This window comes from Microcaecilia unicolor, chromosome 8, assembly GCF_901765095.1.
Source record: "Microcaecilia unicolor chromosome 8, aMicUni1.1, whole genome shotgun sequence".
Taxonomy (NCBI): Eukaryota; Metazoa; Chordata; class Amphibia; order Gymnophiona; family Siphonopidae; genus Microcaecilia; species Microcaecilia unicolor.
Window position 1 is genome coordinate 130,339,604 of NC_044038.1, and position 19,743 is coordinate 130,359,346.

A 19,743-nucleotide genomic window follows, 5' to 3' on the forward strand; every position below is an offset into this window, starting at 1 on the left:
GCACAGAGAAACAGTAGAAGCTGGTAAGGGGGTTCAAAGGGAAATGTGAGGGATTGGGCAAGGGACACAGCAAAGGGGGAAACAGGCTTGAGAGACAGCAGGGAATGGGTGTGGGTGGGGGCTAGCAGATGGAGTGAAGGGGTTCAGGAGGCAAGACAGCAAGACAGGAAATGTGGGGAAAATGTTTCAGACTGGGGCAGACAAAGACAGCAAACGACCAAATCCACCTCTCCAATCTCCAACTCAGCAAAAGCACAAATGGGTCTAAAGTCAGGTTGTGGCTCCACTTATTTGCATTTATAGCAGGTTTAAATTGACACGTTTTCATTTCCACCCCAGGACATCATCCAGCTATCCATTATCGTTACATAGTAAAATGGAGGGCCATAATTGAACGGGGCTGGCCATCTATAAGGGCGGCCATCTCTAACGCCAGCCCCGTCAAGTGGCGTACCCGACTGTATTATCGAAACAAGATGACCGGCCATCTTTTGTTTCGATAACACGGTCGGGGCTGGCCAAATCTCTTAGAGATCGCCGGCGTTAGAGATGGCCGCCATTGGTTTTCGCCAATAATGGAAACTAATGGCGGCCATCTCAAACCCGGCCAAATCCAAGGCATTTGGTCGTGGGAGGAGCCAGCATTTGTAGTGCACTGGTCCCCCTCACATGCCAGGACACCAACCGGGCACCCTAGGAGGCACTGCAGTGGACTTCATAAATTGATCCCAGGTACATAGCTCCCTTACCTTGTGTGCTGAGCCCCCCAAATCCCCCCCCCAAAACCCACTACCCACAATTGTACACCACTACCGTAGCCCTTAGGGATGAAGGGGGGGGGCACCTACATGTGGGTACAGTGGGTTTCTGATGGGTTTTGGAGGGCTCCCATTTACCACCTGTGTAACAGGTAGAGGGGCGGGGATGGGCCTGGGTCCGCCTGCCTGAAGTGCACTGCACCCACTAAAACTGCTCCAGGGACCTGCATACTGCTGTCAAGGAGCAGGGTATGACATCTGAGGCTGGCAAAAAAAAAAATTTATATATTTTTTTGGGGGTGGGTGACCACTGGGGGATTAAGGGGAGATCATCCCCCATTCCCAACGGTGGTCATCTGGTCAGTTGGGGCACCATTTTGAGGCTTGGTCGTGAATAAAAAGGGACCAAGTAAAGTCAGCCAAATGCTTGTCAGGGCCGGCTTTCTTTTTTCCATTATCGCCTGAAGCTGGCCATCTCTTAACCACGCCCCCGACCCGCCTTCGGTACCCTGCCAACACGCCCCCTTGAACTTTGGCCAGCCCTGCAATGGAAAGCAGTTGAAGCCAGCCAAAATCGGCTTTCGATTATACCGATTTGGGCGGCTTTAGGAGGCCGGCCGGCCATCTCCCAATTTGTGTTGGAAGATGGCCGGCCTTCTCGTTCGAAAATAAGCAGGATAGTAACATAGTAGATGACGGCAGAGAAAGACTTGCATGGTCCATCCAGTCTGCTCAACAAGATAAACTCCAATGTGCTACTTTTTGTGTATGCCTGACCTTGATTTGAATCTGCCATTTTCAGGGCACAGACCGTAGAAGTCTGCCTAGCACTAGCCCCGCCTCCCACCGGCTCTGCCACCCAATCTCCGCTAAGCTTCTGAGGATCCATTCCTTCTGAACAGGATTCCTTTATGTTTATCCCACGCATTTTTGAATTCCGTTACCATTTTCATCTCCACCACCTCCCGCGGGAGGGCATTCCAAGTATCCACCACTCTCTCCATGAAAAAATACTTCCTGACATTTTTCTTGAGTCTGCCCCCCCTTCAATCTCATTTCATGTCCTCTAGTTCTACTGCCTTCCCATCTACAGAAAAGGTTCGTTTGCAAATTAATACCTTTCAAATATCTGAACGTCTGTATCATATCACCCCCGTTTCTCCTTTCCTCCAGGGTATACATGTTCAGGTCAGCAAGTCTCTCCTCATACGTCTTGTAACACAAATCCCATACCATTCTTGTAGCTTTTCTTAGCACCACTTCAATTCTTTTTACATCTTTAGCAAGATACGGCCTCCAAAACTGAACACAATACTCCAGGTGGGGCATTAAAACCTCTTTTCTTCTGCTGGTCACACCTCTCTATATACAGCCTAGCAACCTTCTAGCCACGGCCACCGCCTTGTCACACTGTTTCGTTGCCTTCAGATCCTCAGATACTATCACCCCAAGATCCCTTTCCCCGTCTGTACATATCACTCTCACCGCCTAACACATACATCTCCCGTGGATTTCTACTCCCTACGTGCATCACTTTGCATTTGTTAGCATTGAATTTTAATTGCCAAACATTAGACCATTCTTCTAGCTCCTGCAGATCCTTTTTCATGTTTTCCACTCCCTCCTGGGTGTCCACTCTGTTATAAATCTTGGAGTCATCCGCAAAAAGGCAAACTTTACCTTCTAACCCTTCGGCAATGTCACTCACAAATATATTGAACAGAATCGGCCCCAGCACCGATCCCTGAGGCACTCCACTACTCACCTTTCCCTCATCCGAGCGAATTCCATTAACCACCACCCTCTGGCGTCTGTCCGTCAACCAGTTCCTAATCCAGTTCACAACGTTGGGTTCTATCTTCAGCCTGTCAAGTTTATTCAAGAGTCTCCTGTTGGGAACCGTATCAAAAGCTTTGCTGAAATCTAAGTAGATTACGTCTATAGCACGTCCATGAGTCAATTCTCCGGTCACCCAGTCAAAGAATTCAATGAGATTCATTTGGCACGATTTACCTTTGGTAAAACCATGTTGTCTCGGATCTTGCAACTTATTGGCTTCCAGGAAATTTACTATCCTTTCCTTCAGCATCGCTTCCATTACTTTTCCAATAACCGAAGTGAGGCTTACTGGTCTGTAGTTTCCAGCTTCTTCCCTATCACCACTTTTGTGAAGAGGGACCACATCCGCCGTTCTCCAATCCCATGGAACCTCTCCCGTCTCAAAGGATTTATTAAACAAATCTTTAAGAGGACCCGCCAGAACCTCTCTGAGCTCCCTCAATATCCTGGGGTGGATCCCGTCCGGTCCCAAAGCTTTGTCCACCTTTAGATTTTCAAGTTGTTGATACGCACTCTCTTCCGTGAATGGTGCTATATCCACTCCAATCTCATATGTACTTTTGCCAGTCAATCGTGGTCCTTCTCCAGGATTTTCTTCAGTGAAAACAGAACAAAAGTATCTATTCAGCAAATTTGCTTTTTCTTCATCATCATTATCTACACAGCGGTTCGCAGCATCTTTCAGTCTCCTAATTCCTTTTTTAGTCTTCCTCTTTTCACTAATATACCTGAAGAAATTTTTGTCACCCCTCCTTACATTTCTAGCCATTTGTTCTTCTGCTTGCGCTTTCGCCAGACGTATCTCTCTCTTGGCCTCTTTCAGTTTCATCCGGTATTCCTCTCCGTGTTCCTCTTCTTGAGTTTTTCTGTATTTCAGGAACGCCAACTCTTTAGCCTTTATTTTCTCAGCCACTTGCTTGGAGAACCATAGCGGTTTCCTTTTTCTCTTGCTTTTATTTACTCTCCTTACATAAAGGTTTGTGGCCATATTTATAGCTTCTTTCAGCCTGGACCACTGTCCTTCCACTTCTTGTTCGTCCTCCCAGCCCATCAGCTCCTTCCTCAGGTATTCCCCCATTTTACTAAAGTCAGCATGCTTGAAATCCAGGACTTTGAGTTTTGAAAATATCCATCTTATAACACTGCCCATGACCCCCCCCCCCCCCCCCCCCCCCCGAAACGCCCCTTCTCAAAATGTCTTTTTCTGTGTGGCTCACCTGCTTGGACGTTTTCCAAACATGAGTTTGATTATGGCGATTAGGGCAGATTCGCCAAAACAATGCCTATCTGGCCCTTCTGAGATGTCCATCTGCTTTGAAAATAAGCACCAATAATTCTAAGATCTTTTTCTTGGCCAGTGACCCATAATTCAGAATTTTGTACCTCTAGTTCAAATGATTTTTCCTTATGGTTATCATTTTGCATTTGTCCACGTTACATTTTATCTGCTATGTAGATGCCTAATCTCTTAGTCCCTTAAGATCCTTCGGCAAATCCTCAGAATCCTCTGCCATTTTAAAGTCTTTAAATAACTTTGTGTCATTTGCAGATTTGATCACCTCACTCATCACTATTGTTGAAGTCAGAATGGCATTGATAAGATGGTATGTCTTATGTTTTTATGTTCTTATCAATGGCCAAGCACTCTTCCTATAAAATAATAAACAGTCCACTCTCACACACCACAGTACGAGCCTTAATACTTATTTATACCTTCCTTCTCCCTTTCTTCCAGGGCAGGAGGAGAGGTTGCATGATGCCTTATGTCTACCATAATAAACCCTGATGTGTATCTAGAAAATGTACAAGTCATGTTTTTCATTAACACTGATAAATTCCAGGACACAGTAAAACAAACTGAAAATGAAGAATCTTGCTAGTATCATACTGTCATCTAGAATTTCTGCTGTTTGTATGCTCTCTGAGATTAGCCAAATATGGAACAAATTTACACAAAACAATTAAAACACACATTTAAATAACAATTTCCACCAACTATAAGATCTTGCTAAAGGTACAAGTCTTGTTAAAATATCTGTTAACTCAAAAACCATCAGACATTTCAGATCAGCATATGGTTCATTATTAGCTGACTAAACAGTGTGAAAAATAATAGAGTGCTGCTTGAAACAAACCAGTTATGTTAAGTGTGTGATGAAATTTAATAGACTGATAAAGAAAATGAAGGAAATGAACAAAAATACCACAGAATTTCAAGAAGACTGCTGTAATTAACTTAGAATAGCTACACATCTACTTAGAATAGTTACATATCTACACATTTGGAATAAATGAGCATTAAATGTATGCCCAAATAAAGATATGATGGAAGAAATTACATTTTAAACATGTATTATTTTACCTGATGCACATAATATTCAAGGTCATGAAGTGCTGCTGCTTTTTCATCCAAACTAGAACTAGAGCTGTTAAATTTGTTGATTAATTTAGTCATAATTTCAAAGTCAGTCTCTATACGCATGTTAAGTTCTTCAAATTCCTTCATTAGATCATCTATTGGCCGAAATTTTTGCTTGATGCCTTCCACTTTAGCCTTCAAAATCAGAGAGATGAAATATAAAACTTGCAAAGAATTAAAATTCAAACAGATGACAAGTCTACAATGGTATAGAGTAATAAACGTTTAAAGAAGGTACAAAATATGGGCTGAACAAAAATCTTACTCCTATAAATGTTCCCTCATATCAATATATTTCAAAAAGACAACAGCAGCGTGTTTTCTTTTTTTGCTGCAGACATCAAAATTAAAAGCATATACACTGCCCCAGATATTTTTACCTGTTTCTTGGTGGTGTTATTTCTTCTCTGCATCTCCCTCCCTTTTCCTCCTAATACATTTTCTCTCTTACATTTCTGTACTTTTTAAATTTTTTAAATACAATGATCAGCTAGACTTCGTGCTACAGTTAAACCCCTTGCTTTTACTCACTTATATTAATTATGCAGATATGCTAATATGATTATGTATGTGATTCAGCAACAGATCAGCGGAGTGGCAATTGCAATCTAGATTCATTATGGAGCGCACATACAAGACATTGAATGAACCAAAAATAGCTTAAAATAGCAAAATTTATATTGTAATGAGAAATCAAATATTTATCCCTGGAAGAACTGAAACATCAACACAGAATAGGTTCTTATGCATTAATCTGGTTAACAATAAAGGGGGGAAGTTATCAACATGGACCCCTTTAGACACCTTCTGTTCAAGTATACTTGACTGCACTATAGCCAACATTCTGATCATTATGTTATCTTTTTCTTTAGCAGCATGTTGTGAAGTCTTTTTACACTGTATGGAAGCTTGTTGATTATTTTATGTTGGTAAATTGAAAAAAAAAAAAAGATGTGTTATTTTACTATTAACCCCAGTTATTAGTAACTAGGGGCTCCATTTACTAAGGTGTGCTAGCGTTTTTAGTGCACGCTAAAAATTAGCATGCACTAACATTAGAGACACCCATATATTCCTATGGGTGTTTCCAGCATTAGCACGTGCTAAAAACATTAGTGCACCTACAGTATGGCTTAGTAAACAGGGTCCTAGATCTCACTGCATAAAATGGGACTCTCTGCTAAAATTGGACAACTTAGTGATAAAATAACACATCTTAACAACAGACCACATCAATAACTATACCCTGCAATCTAACACCCATTTTACTGTTGAGAGGTACAAATAAGGCTCAATACTTTTTTTCAAACACAGGGGCCTTTTTACTAAGCTATGGCAAACACCAACACATGCTTACCACAGATTAAAATCCACTATTATCAGGTGTGCTGAGGCGTCCTGCGCAATAAAATATACAAATTATTTTTTTAGAACTGGGGGCATGTTTAGGACAGAGAGTGGGTGCAGCTATGCTAATCAGCATGTGGGCATTGCCGCACCCTAACCAATTAGGGCCTTATTTTATACAGATTATGCTTGTAAATTTACACTCCTAAAATTTATAGGTTACGCTCCTAATTTAGGAGCATAAATTTAGGTATGTAAATTATGGTTATAAATTAGGAACATAAGGCCCTTAGCGTGTGGTTAGCGCGGGAGCCCTTACAGTCTAAAAAATAGTTAAGGGTTCACGTACTTTTGGGTAAAATTAATGTGTCGCCATTATTGCAAAAATGGAAAATGCAGCCATTTTACAGCCACACTAAAATTGGCCTCAGCGCACAGGAAACCAATGCACTAGTCATAGTTCAGGCTACTTTTTTTTAGTTACAGTGGGGGAAATAAGTATTTGATCCCTTGCTGATTTTGTAAGTTTGCCCACTGACAAAGACATGAGCAGCCCATAATTGAAGGGTAGGTTATTGGTAACAGTGAGAGATAGCACATCACAAATTAAATCCGGAAAATCACATTGTGGAAAGTATATGAATTTATTTGCATTCTGCAGAGGGAAATAAGTATTTGATCCCCCACCAACCAGTAAGAGATCTGGCCCCTACAGACCAGGTAGATGCTCCAAATCAACTCGTTACCTGCATGACAGACAGCTGTCGGCAATGGTCACCTGTATGAAAGACACCTGTCCACAGACTCAGTGAATCAGTCAGACTCTAACCTCTACAAAATGGCCAAGAGCAAGGAGCTGTCTAAGGATGTCAGGGACAAGATCATACACCTGCACAAGGCTGGAATGGGCTACAAAACCATCAGTAAGACGCTGGGCGAGAAGGAGACAACTGTTGGTGCCATAGTAAGAAAATGGAAGAAGTACAAAATGACTGTCAATCGACAAAGATCTGGGGCTCCACGCAAAATCTCACCTCGTGGGGTATCCTTGATCATGAGGAAGGTTAGAAATCAGCCTACAACTACAAGGGGGGAACTTGTCAATGATCTCAAGGCAGCTGGGACCACTGTCACCACGAAAACCATTGGTAACACATTACGACATAACGGATTGCAATCCTGCAGTGCCCGCAAGGTCCCCCTGCTCCGGAAGGCACATGTGACGGCCCGTCTGAAGTTTGCCAGTGAACACCTGGATGATGCCGAGAGTGATTGGGAGAAGGTGCTGTGGTCAGATGAGACAAAAATTGAGCTCTTTGGCATGAACTCAACTCGCCGTGTTTGGAGGAAGAGAAATGCTGCCTATGACCCAAAGAACACCGTCCCCACTGTCAAGCATGGAGGTGGAAATGTTATGTTTTGGGGGTGTTTCTCTGCTAAGGGCACAGGACTACTTCACCGCATCAATGGGAGAACGGATGGGGCCATGTACCGTACAATTCTGAGTGACAATCTCCTTCCCTCTGCCAGGGCCTTAAAAATGGGTCGTGGCTGGGTCTTCCAGCACGACAATGACCCAAAACATACAGCCAAGGCAACAAAGGAGTGGCTCAGGAAGAAGCACATTAGGGTCATGGAGTGGCCTAGCCAGTCACCAGACCTTAATCCCATTGAAAACTTATGGAGGGAGCTGAAGCTGCGAGTTGCCAAGCGACAGCCCAGAACTCTTAATGATTTAGAGATGATCTGCAAAGAGGAGTGGACCAAAATTCCTCCTGACATGTGTGCAAACCTCATCATCAACTACAGAAGACGTCTGACCGCTGTGCTTGCCAACAAGGGTTTTGCCACCAAGTATTAGGTCTTGTTTGCCAGAGGGATTAAATACTTATTTCCCTCTGCAGAATGCAAATAAATTCATATACTTTCCACAATGTGATTTTCCGGATTTAATTTGTGATGTGCTATCTCTCACTGTTACCAATAACCTACCCTTCAATTATGGGCTGCTCATGTCTTTGTCAGTGGGCAAACTTACAAAATCAGCAAGGGATCAAATACTTATTTCCCCCACTGTAAGTTTAGTAAAAGGGCCCCGAAATTAAAAAAATAAATAAATGAGTGAAAACTCCCACAGTGTGACTATTCCCACCGTAATAGACCCAGGTAAAACAGATTTGACTACAAAGATGGTTCTCAAAAACTGTACTAGTCAGGGGAAACAAAGTTGTGCCACACAGTTTTTTCCTTCAACAGAGCTGTGATGTGTGTATTTAATTTTTTCGGAATGTTCCATGTTTGCAGTCTTGCACTAAAGTGCTGCAGGTACTTATTGCACAGAATTACTGCGCAGTGTATAGAATACACCGAGCGTCTCTCCATGTGCCCAAATTTGGTTGCATTTATTTAGGCCACGTTATACTTGGCGTAAATACCGGTGCATAGATTTATTTATTTGTTGCATTTGTATCCCACATTTTCCCACCTATTTGCAGGCTAAATGTGGCTTACAGTTTTCCGTCAAGGCATTCGCCAATCCAGAGTGAAAGATACAATTGGTATTACATAAAGAAACATGGATGATATAATAAAATTAAGCGATCAGGTATAGAGAGAAAACATTCAAAATATCATATAAGTGATGGTGCATTACAGTTCCTATTATGGATCATTGTGGTATGCCTTATTAAAGAAATGAGTATTCAGCGATTTAAAAAAGTTGATTAGGTCATAAGCTGTTTTCAGGTCAAATGGCAGTGTATTCCACAACTGCGTAGTCATGTAGGAAAAGCTGGACGCATGTATTAATCTGTATTTTAGTCCTTTACAGCTGGGGAAGTGAAGATTCAATAATGTGCGTGCTGATCTTTTAGCATTCCTAGGTGGCAAGTCAATAAGGTCTAACATGTAGTCCAGGGCATCTCCGTGAATGATTTTATGAACCAGAGTGCAGATCTTGAACGTAATACGTTCTTTAAGTGGAAGCCAGTGTAACTTTTCTCTTATATTTGGAAAAACAAAATACGAAAGTACCAAGCCCCTGAGTCTGGCTGCAGTGTTTTGGGCTGTTTGAAGTTTCTTGATGATTTGTTCTTTACAGCCAGCAAAAAGTGCATTGCAGTAGTCTAGATGACTTAGCACCATTGATTGTACCACGTTGCGAAAGATACCCCTTGGAAAGAAAAGTTTTACTCTTTTGAGATTCCACATTGAATGGAACATCTTCCTTGTTGTATTCTTCACATGGTTTTCAAGTGTAAGATTTTGATCAATGGTAATTCCAAGAATTTTTAGGGAGTCTGAAATGGGAAGGGAAAAGTTTGGTGTGGTTATAGTGATGAATTTACTTGTATTATGTTGTGATGAAAGTATAAGACATTGGGGCTCATTTTCAAAGCACTTAGCCTTCCAAAGTTCCATAGGCTAAGTGCTTTGAAATTATGTCTCATTGTGTTTTTTATGCATTAAGTTTTAATTGAAATGCATCCGCCCATGAATGCATGATTTGGAAGCTGTGGTTGATGTCATTGGTAATTTCCTTTAAATCATGTTCGAACGGGATGTAAATCGTGACGTCATCTGCATATATGTGTAGGTTAAGGCCTTGATTGGATAACGATTTGGCCAGGGGTGTCATCATTAGGTTGAAGAGGGTCGGTGAGAGTGGAGATCCTTGGGGGACTCCGCATTCAGGTATCCATAAAAGCTGACATATTCGAATTAGATTTCACTTGGTACGTTCTTGTAGTTAGGAAGCCTCTAAACCAATTAAGAACATTTCCTCCAACTCCAAAGTATTCTAGGATGTATAATAATATTTTATGGCTTACCATGTCGAATGCACTGGACATGTCAAATTGTAGGAGAAGTATATTGTTGCCAGTTGCAATTGCTTGTTTAAATTTAGTAAAAAGAGTAATTAGTACTGTTTCGGTGCTGTGGTTAGACCGGAATCCTGATTGAGAGTCATGAAGAATTGAAAATTTATTTAAGTAGTCTGTGAGTTGCTTGGTAACCATACCTTCCATTAATTTGGTTACCTGAGGGATAGATGCTACTGGGCAATAGTTGGTTAAGTTGTTTGTATTTTGAGTGTGTCAAAGTTAGTCCAGGTTCAGTCAGCTGGATGTTCACCAGGGATTGGATCTAGACAATTGAGAAATTTTACATAGTCGATGGTATTGACTGGTAACTTGAGTCGTAACTTTACGATTTTCTCTTTGAAGAGGGCTATATTTTATAACAGTACATGTAAATTTTGGAAAGCCCACAAAAAGTCCAATTCCCCACCCATAACCACCACACCCCTTTTTGGATGCAAACATTAGAATTTAGGCGCATCGCATTACAGAATACACTTAGGGGCCCTTTTATTAAGCCGCGTAGGCGCCTACATGCATGCCAAATTGGAGTTACTGCCCAGTTACCGCGTGGACCTTGCAGTAGTTTCAATTTTGGCGCACGTCCGCTACGTGCGTCTGAAAAATATTCTTAATTTTCTGGCGCACGTAGATCATTACCACCCGGTTACTGAGTGAGACCTTACCACTAGGTTAATGGCTTGCGGTAAGGTCCTAGACCCAAAATGAACGTGGGCAATTTTCATTTTGCCGCACATTCATTTTCGGCTAAAAAAAAAAAAAAAAAAGCATTTTTTGTAGGTGCGCTAAAAAATAATTCTGCCTGCGCCCAAAACACCTGTCTACACTACTGCAGACACTACTACTCTCCTCTGCTCTGTTTTATTCCTTCTCTTACTCTCAGCCGGTGACATCAATCCCAATCCTGGCCCTCCTCACCAACTATTATCCCAACTCTACAGATTTCACCGCGACCTCTCTATTCCTCTACGCCCCTCCTCGTCTCTGCCCTTCTCTTGCGCCCTATGGAATGCCCGCTCTATCTGTAACAAACTCCCCTATATTCAGGACCTCTTTATCTCGCGTCACCTCCATCTGCTCGCCATAACAGAAACCTGGCTCTGCCCTGATGACTCTGCTTCAGTCGCAGCCCTCTGCCATGGTGGTTATCTTTTTTCACATACTCCTCGCCCTGCTGGTCACGGGGGCGGTGTTGGACTACTTCTCTCTCCCTCCTCCAGATTTCAACCCCTTCTTCCACCTCAATCTCACTGTTTTTCCTCCTTTGAAGTCCACTCTATCCGCCTTTTCTCTCCTCTGCCTCTTCGAATAGCGGTCATTTATCGTCCCCCTGATAAGTCCCTTTCATCCTTTCTCAGTGATCCTTCCTCCCCCCCTCTCTCATCCTTGGTGATTTTAATATTCCTGCTAATGATCCTTCCAACTCTTATATTGCCAAGTTACTTACTTTAACATCCTCCTTTAATCTCCAACTATGCTCCACCTCCCCCATGTTGATTTACACCCTATATGTGTGTAAACAAAGAAACTGACACCTGTTATAAAAAGAATAATCAAAAAATATTTTTTTATTTTTGTCGACTGCCCCCCGTTGGACAGAAGCAGGTGGGGAACTCCCACCTGGAAGCAAAATCTATTTTTATCAATAATACAAAGATATATATATATTTGCTTAGCAGTAATACAGAAATATATGCTTGCTCAGCTTTGCTATAGCTTTGCTTAAGTCACATATATGCTGCTCTGTTTATATTCACTTTCTTTCACACTGAACCCAATGTGTACGTCATCAACCCTCTCTCTTTGAAGCTTGTTTTCACATTCATTCCTTATCTACAAATGGCTGCAATCAACATTCCATTCTGTTCCCAGCACAAACTTTCTCTGCTTTCCACCAAGCTGCTCCTCAAGGTCTATGACTTAATTACTCCCTTATTGTTTTCACAAGCCTGTGGACTCATATCTCTTTTGCCTTTAATGCCTGCATTCCACTGACCATAGGAACTTCACACTGCTCAACAGTTTCTTATTATATTTCATTATTATTAACACCCACTCATCAAAATGGTCACTGTCTTGATCTCATCTTCTCTTCCAACTGTTCACCCTCTAGTTTCCTTGCCTCTGATCTTCCCCTCTCTGATCACCATCTTATAACTTTCACACTTAAATCTCCTCCCTCCCAGTCCCGTCCTATCTTATCTAATTTATCTAGGAATCTTCACGATATTGACCCTTCATCTCTATCCTCCCATATTTCAAATCTCCTCTCTACTGTGGCACCATCCACGTCTGTCAACGAGGCTGTTTCTTCTTACAACAATACTCTATCCTCTGCCTTAGACACACTTGCACCTTTGATGACCCGCCCTATAAGGCGTTCAAAACCCCAACCTTGGCTGACTTCTAATATCCGCGACCTACGTTCCTGTACCTGCTCCGTCGAACGCCTCTGGCGGAAATCTCGAGCCCTTGCTGATTTCTTACACTTTAAGTTAATGCTGACATCCTTCCAATCTGCTCTTTTACGCACCAAACAGGATCATTATATCCAACTGACCAACTCTCTTGGTTCTAACCCTCGACTTCTCTTCACCACATTGAACTCTCTCCTCAAGGTGCCCCTCCCCAACTCCCCCTTCATTATCTCCTCAGACCCTTGCTGAATTCTTTCACGACCACATTCAAAAGATAAACCTAAACCTTGAATTCTCTACCTCGCCACCTCTCCCTCCACTAGTCCGTTCCCCTCTCTCTCCTTCCCTTCATTCCTTTTAATCCTTTCCTGAAGTTACTATAGAGGAAACTACACTTCTCCTTTCTTCCTCAAAATGTACCACATGTTCCTCTGATCTCATTCCCACCCACCTTCTTAATGCCATCTCACCTGCTCTTATTCCTTTTATCTGTCACATTCTCAACCTCTCACTTTCCACTGCGACTGTCCCTACTGCCTTTAAACATGCTGTGGTCACACCTCTCCTTAAGATGCTTTCACTCGACCCTACTTGTCCCTCTAATTACCGATTCATCTCCCTCCTCCCTTTTCTCTCCAAATTACTTGAGCGTACTGTTCACCACCGTCGTCTTGATTTTCTCTCCTCACATGCTATTCTTGACCCACTACAATCTGGTTTTCGCCCTCTCCACTCAACCGAAACTGCGCTTACTAAAGTCTCCAATGACCTATTACTGGCTAAATCCAGAGGTCAATATTCCATCCTCATTCTTCTTGATCTTTCCGCTGCTTTTGACACTGTTGATCACAGCATACTTCTCGATACCCTGTCCTCAGTTGGATTCCAGGGCTCTGTTCTTTCCTGGTTCTCTTCCTACCTCTCCTTCCGCACCTTCAGTGTTCACTCTGGTGGATCCTCTTCTACTTCTATCCCTCTGCCTGTCGGCGTACCTCAGGGTTCTGTTCTTGGTCCCCTCCTCTTTTCTATCTACACTTCTTCCCTTGATTCATTAATCTCATCCCATGGCTTTTCCTACCATCTCTATGCTGATGACTCCCAAATCTACCTTTCTACCCCTGATATCTCACCTTGCATCCAAACCAAAGTTTCCGCGTGCTTGTCTGACATTGCTGTCTGGATGTCTCAACGCCACCTGAAATTAAACATGACCAAAACCGAGCTTCTCATTTTTCCCCCCAAACCCACCTCCCCACTCCCCCTGTTTTCTATTTCTGTTGATGGCTCTCTCATTCTCCCTGTCTCCTCAGCTCGAAACCTTGGGGTCATTTTTGACTCTTCTCTCTCTTTCTCTGCTCATATCCAGCAGATTGCCAAGACCTGTCGTTTCTTTCTTTACAACATCCGTAAAATCCGCCCCTTTCTTTCCAAGCACTCTACCAAAACCCTCATCCACACCCTTGTCACCTCTCGTTTAGACTACTGCAATCTGCTTCTTGCTGGCCTCCCACTTAGTCACCTCTCCCCTCTCCAATCGGTTCAAAACTCTCCTGCCCGTCTCGTCTTCCGCCAGGGTCGCTTTACTCATACTACCCCTCTCCTCAAGTTGCTTCACTGGCTCCCTATCCATTTTCGAATCCTGTTCAAACTTCTACTAACCTATAAATGTACTCACTCTGCTGCTCCCCAGTATCTCTCCACACTCGTCCTTCCCTACACCTCTTCCCGTGCACTCCGCTCCATGGATAAATCCTTCTTATCTGTTCCCTTCTCCACTACTGCCAACTCCAGACTTTGCGCCTTCTGTCTCGCTGTACCCTAAGCCTGGAATAAACTTCCCGAGCCCCTATGTCTTGCCCCATCCTTGGCCACCTTTAAATCTAGACTGAAAGCCCACCTCTTTAACATTGCTTTTGACTCGTAACCACTTGTAACCACTCGCTTCCACCTACCCTCCTCTCCTCCTTCCTGTACACATTAATTGATTTGATTACTTTATTTTTTGTCTATTAGATTGTAAGCTCTTTGAGCAGGGACTGTCTTTCTTCTATGTTTGTGCAGCGCTGCGTACGCCTTGTAGCACTATAGAAATGCTAAATAGTAGTAGTAGTAGTAGTGCAGGCCATTTTTCAGTGCACCTTAGTAAAAGGCCCCTTTAGTGAGTTGTGCGTGTAAATTCTAATTATTGCCAATTGGTGCTCATTATTGCTTAAGTGCTGTTATCAATGCTGATTAGCTTTTTAAGCCAATTAAGTTATGCATATTATAGAATACGCCTGGATTATGGCACAGAATACGGCGCAATATATAGATTCCAGGGGTTAATGCATGGAAACAGGCTGTGGCACAAACGTATTAAGACATTGTGGTAGTTTCCTTGTTTCCATGTGTTAAACTGCGCATTGCTGAATTGTTTAGAAGTTTTCATTCTGGGGGCCACAACATGGTCAGAGCATGAGTGTGGAAACGTTAGCGAGCGCATCATACTTAACATGCACTAACTGGCTAACGCAGGACCACTTAGCATCTCCTAAATAGGAGGTGGTAAGTGCTCTCATGTTAACACTCTGCGGGTACCCCTCACTAATGATAACGTTAACGTACGGCCTGGTTAAAACAGGAAGGTGGGAAAGCCCTCTAAAAGTGCCACATAAAAATTTGCAGTTATCAGCGATGGGCCCCTTACATCAGTGAAATTCTTTTCTTTTCAGCATTCTGGGTAAAACTTTGTACCCCCAGGTTCAAAAATTGGAGCAAGGTTTACATTTGGTTGAAGGAAAGCTCAAGACTGTTGACTGAAGTTAAAGGGGCTCATTTTCAAAGCACTTAGACTTGCAAAGTTCCGAGCTCATTTTCAAAAGAGAAAAACGTTCAAAAAGTGAAGGAGTGGCCTAGTGGTTAGGGTGGTGGACTTTGGTCCTGGGGAACTGAGGAACTGAGTTTGATTCCCACTTCAGGCACAGGCAGCTCCTTGTGACTCTGGGCAAGTCACTTAACCCTCCATTGCCCCATGTAAGCCGCATTGAGCCTGCCATGAGTGGGAAAGCGCGGGGTACAAATATAACAAAAATAAAATAAATAAAAATATACCTGCATTTATTTATTGCATTTGTATCCCACATTTTCCCACCGTTTTGCGGGTTCAGTGTGGCTTACAATACAAGTTAAATGTTGGAAATACAATTTGTTACAGATTGGTTATGGATTACATTGTGCAGAGTTATGCGAAACAATTGAGGTGTCGTTAAAGGAATGTAACAATGGAACACAAACATTGAAACTTTGGAAGGAAACAATGGGAGCTTAGAGGGTGATAAAAAGGCATGAAGACATATGGTATATATTTTTCTGTGCGTAAAGGTATGAGTGATGTGATATTACGGGAATGAGAGTTCAGAGGTGAATGTATGATGCATTAGTGAACAGTAAGTGTGGACTTTATGTGTTTTGTTTCTTTCCGTAGATTTTTTCAAAAAGATGGGTCTTCAATAATCTGCGGAAGGAAGCTTGCTCGTTGATTGTTCTTAAGTTACGCGGCAGTGTATTCCAAAACTGCGTGCTCATGTGAGAAAAGGTTGACGCGTGTAGCGCTTTGTATTTCAAGCCCTTGCAATTGGGGACGTGGAGGTTAAGGAAGGTTCGGGATGATCTTTTGGCGTTTCTGGGTGGTAAGTCTATTAACTCAGACATGTAGGCTGGGGCTTCACCGTGAATGATTTTGTGGACTAATGTGCATACTTTAAAAGTGACGCGTTCCTTGAGTAGAAGCCAGTGCAGTTTCTCTCGTAATGGTTTTGCACTTTCATATTTTGGCTTTCCAAAGATGAGTCTGGCTGCTGTATTCTGGGCTGTTTGAAGTTTCCTCAGTGTTTGTTCTTTGCAACCTGCGTATAGTGAGTTGCAGTAATCCAGATGGCTGAGCACGAGGGATTGCACTAGGCTGCGAAAGACGGATCTTGGGAAGTATGGTCTTATCCTTTTCAGTTTCCACATGCTGTAAAACATCTTTTTAGTTGTGTTGTTAGCATGAGTTTCCATCATTAGGTGGCGGTCGATAGTGATTCCAAGTATTTTTAGCGTTTCTGAGATTTGAAGGTTCAGGTTTGGTGTGTTTATAGCTGTGAATTCTTTTGTGTTGTATTGGGAGGTGAGTATCAGGCATTGAGTTTTTTCTGCATTTAATTTCAGACGAAATGCATCTGCCCATGTGTTCATGATGTGTAGGCTTTGATTGATTTCGTTGAAGATTTCGTTAATGTCTTGTTTGAAGGGGATGTATATTGTCACATCATCAGCGTATATATATGGGTTGAGGTTATGGTTTGATAGGAGTTTTGCCAGAGGGATCATCATTAGGTTGAAAATGGTTGGTGAGAGAGGTGATCCTTGTGGTACTCCACATTCAGGTGTCCATGCCTTAGACGTGGTCGAATTTGATGTGACTTGATACGAACGTTGGGTTAGGAACCCTTCGAACCAATTCAGGACATTTCCTCCAATGCCAAAGTATTTGAGTATGTGTAATAGGATTCCGTGGTCAATCATATCGAAGGCACTTGACATGTCAAATTGTAGGAGGAGTATATTGTTGCCAGTTGCAATTATTTGTTTAAATCTAGTCATAAGGGTGACTAATACTGTTTCTGTGCTATGATTCTACCGGAATCCTGATTGGGCGTCATGCAGTATTGAGTGTTTGTTTAGATAGTTTGTGAGTTGTTTGGTTACTATTCCTTCGGTTATTTTGGTTATTAGTGGTATGGATGCTACTGGCCTGTAGTTGGTTATTTCACTCGTGTTTTTCTTTGTATCTTTAGGAATTGGGGTGAGTAAGATTTTTCCTTTTTCTTTTGGGAAAAGTCCGTTTTGTAGCATGAAGTTCACATGGCTCGTTAGGTCTATTATGAATTGTTGAGGAGCAGATTTCATCAGGTTATTTGGGCACGTGTCTAGTTTGCAGTGGGATTTGGCATATCTTTTGAGAGTTTCAGAGATGGTCTTCTGATAGTATTTCGTATTCAGTCCATGTTCTGTCTGCAGGGTATGTTCCTTTTTCTGGGTCTAGACAATCTAAGAGTGTGGCGTACTCAATAGGGCTAGCAAGTATTTTGAGTCGTAGTTGTATAATTTTCTCCTTGAAGTATTTCGCAAGGTTGTCCACATCTGGTACATCTTTGCCGTTGTTTGTAACTGGTGTGGTGTCTAACAGTTTGTTCACAAGGTTGAAGAGTTTGTGTGTGTCTTTGTAGTTTGGTCCTATTATTGTTTTGTAATGTAGTCTTTTGGTCTGTTTTATGGTGTATTTGTATTTTCTCCGAAGTAATTTCCATGCGTTTAGTGTTTGTTCTTCTTTTTTTTGTTCCATTCTCGTTCTAGTTTCCTGACATGTGTTTTAAGTTTTTTCAGCTCTTCGGTGAACCATGGATTTGTTTTTTTCCTGTGTGATGTTCTGGTTTGGATTGGGGCGATTTTGTCTAATGTTGTACATAGATCGTCCCATTCTTGGAGGAATTGGATGGTGTCAGCGTTTGTTGGCCATTCGTTCTGGTAGATCTGTTGCCAGAATATTGTGGGGTCTATTTTTCCTCTCGTTGTGTATGTTGTTCGCTCCTGTTTATTGATTGTGTTTATGTGTGTTTTTCGCCAGCAGAGAGAGACATTTGCTTTATGGTGGTCTGACCATAATGTAGGTGTCCATCTTGTGTCAGTGAGTATGATAGTTGAATCCGGTTCGAATTTGTTTGTTACGATATCAAGTGTGTGTCCTTTTTTGTGTGTTGGTTGCGTGTAGGCTACTTGCAGATCCCAGAGTTTTAGGAATTCTTTGCATTCTCGTGTGCTTGGTGAGGTGTCATCTTCTAGGTGTAGGTTGATGTCTCCTAGTATGAGGATGTTTGAGGCAGATGCGCAGGAGTTCGAGATGCAATCCATGAGTTGTACTTGGGAGTCTTGCCATTTTCCTGGTGGCCTGTAGAATAGGATTATGTTAAGGTGTCCTATTAGGTTTGGATGATTAATTCTTGTCGATGCAATTTCAAGTTGTGGCGAGGTAGATTCACCCATGATTGTGATGATTGGACGTTTTTCTCACAAAAATGTCCAAATTGGTATTTTCAAAGCAATCTTTAGACGTTTTTCTATGAAGTCCATCAGAAGTGCGTTCAAATCACAAGGGGGGGGGGGGGGTGTTAGGAGTGTGTTAAGGGTGGGATCTGGGTGTTCCTAACACTTGGACGTTTTTCAGCCATAATGGAACAAAACAAAACCATCCAAAACCAAAACTAGGACATTTTGAGCTAGACCCTGTTTTTATAAGGAGTAAGGCACAAAAAAGTGCCCTAAATGACCACTGGAGGGAATCAGAGGTGACCTCCTCTTACTCCCCCAGTGGTCACTAACCCCCTCCCATTTCCCAAAAATGTGATTAAAAATATTACTTGCCAGCCTCTATACCAGCCTCATATGTTTACTCAGGTCCGTTAGAACAGCATGTAGGTCCCTGGAGTAGTCTTGTGGTGGGTGCAGTGCACTGCAGACAGGTAGACCCAGACCCATACCTCCCCCTACCTGTTACACTTGTGGAGAAAACTATGAGCCTTCCAAAACTCACCAGAAACCCACTGTACCTACATATAGGTGTCCCCTTCACCCGTAATGGCTATGGTAGTGGTGTACAGTTGGGGGTAGTGGGTTTTGGGGGGCTCAGCAGAAAAGATAAGGGAGCAATGGTGAGATGTGTACCTAGGTGCATTTTATGAAGTCCACTGTGGTGCCCCCTAGGGTGCCCTACTGCATTCCTGGGATGTCTGGGGGACCAGTCTACTAAAAAGGCTGGATCCTCCTACATCCCAATGGCTTGATTTTGTGCGTTTTGCACTTGGACATTTTTTGTTTGAAATGGACCAAAAAACAAAACATCCAAATCACAAAACCTTGTTCAAAACAATATTTTCGTAAAAAAAAAAGATAGACGTTTTTCTTTTCTGAAAATGACCTTTTCTATTCAGATTTTGGACATTTTTTGCAAAACGTCCAAAGTCAGACTTAGATGTCAAATTGAAAATGCCCCGCCATATAACTTT

At 42.4% G+C, this 19,743-nt stretch overlaps 1 protein-coding gene across 1 annotated transcript in view; it reads right to left on the reverse strand.

Moving 5' to 3' along the window:
* The window catches only part of SIL1 (SIL1 nucleotide exchange factor), a 696,897-nt gene that overhangs the window by 420,604 nt on the left and 256,550 nt on the right, over positions 1–19,743 (reverse strand). The window contains exon 6 of the mRNA XM_030212991.1: positions 4,960–5,151. Coding sequence (XP_030068851.1) covers positions 4,960–5,151 — 192 coding nt within the window. The remainder of the gene's footprint in view (positions 1–4,959; positions 5,152–19,743) is intronic.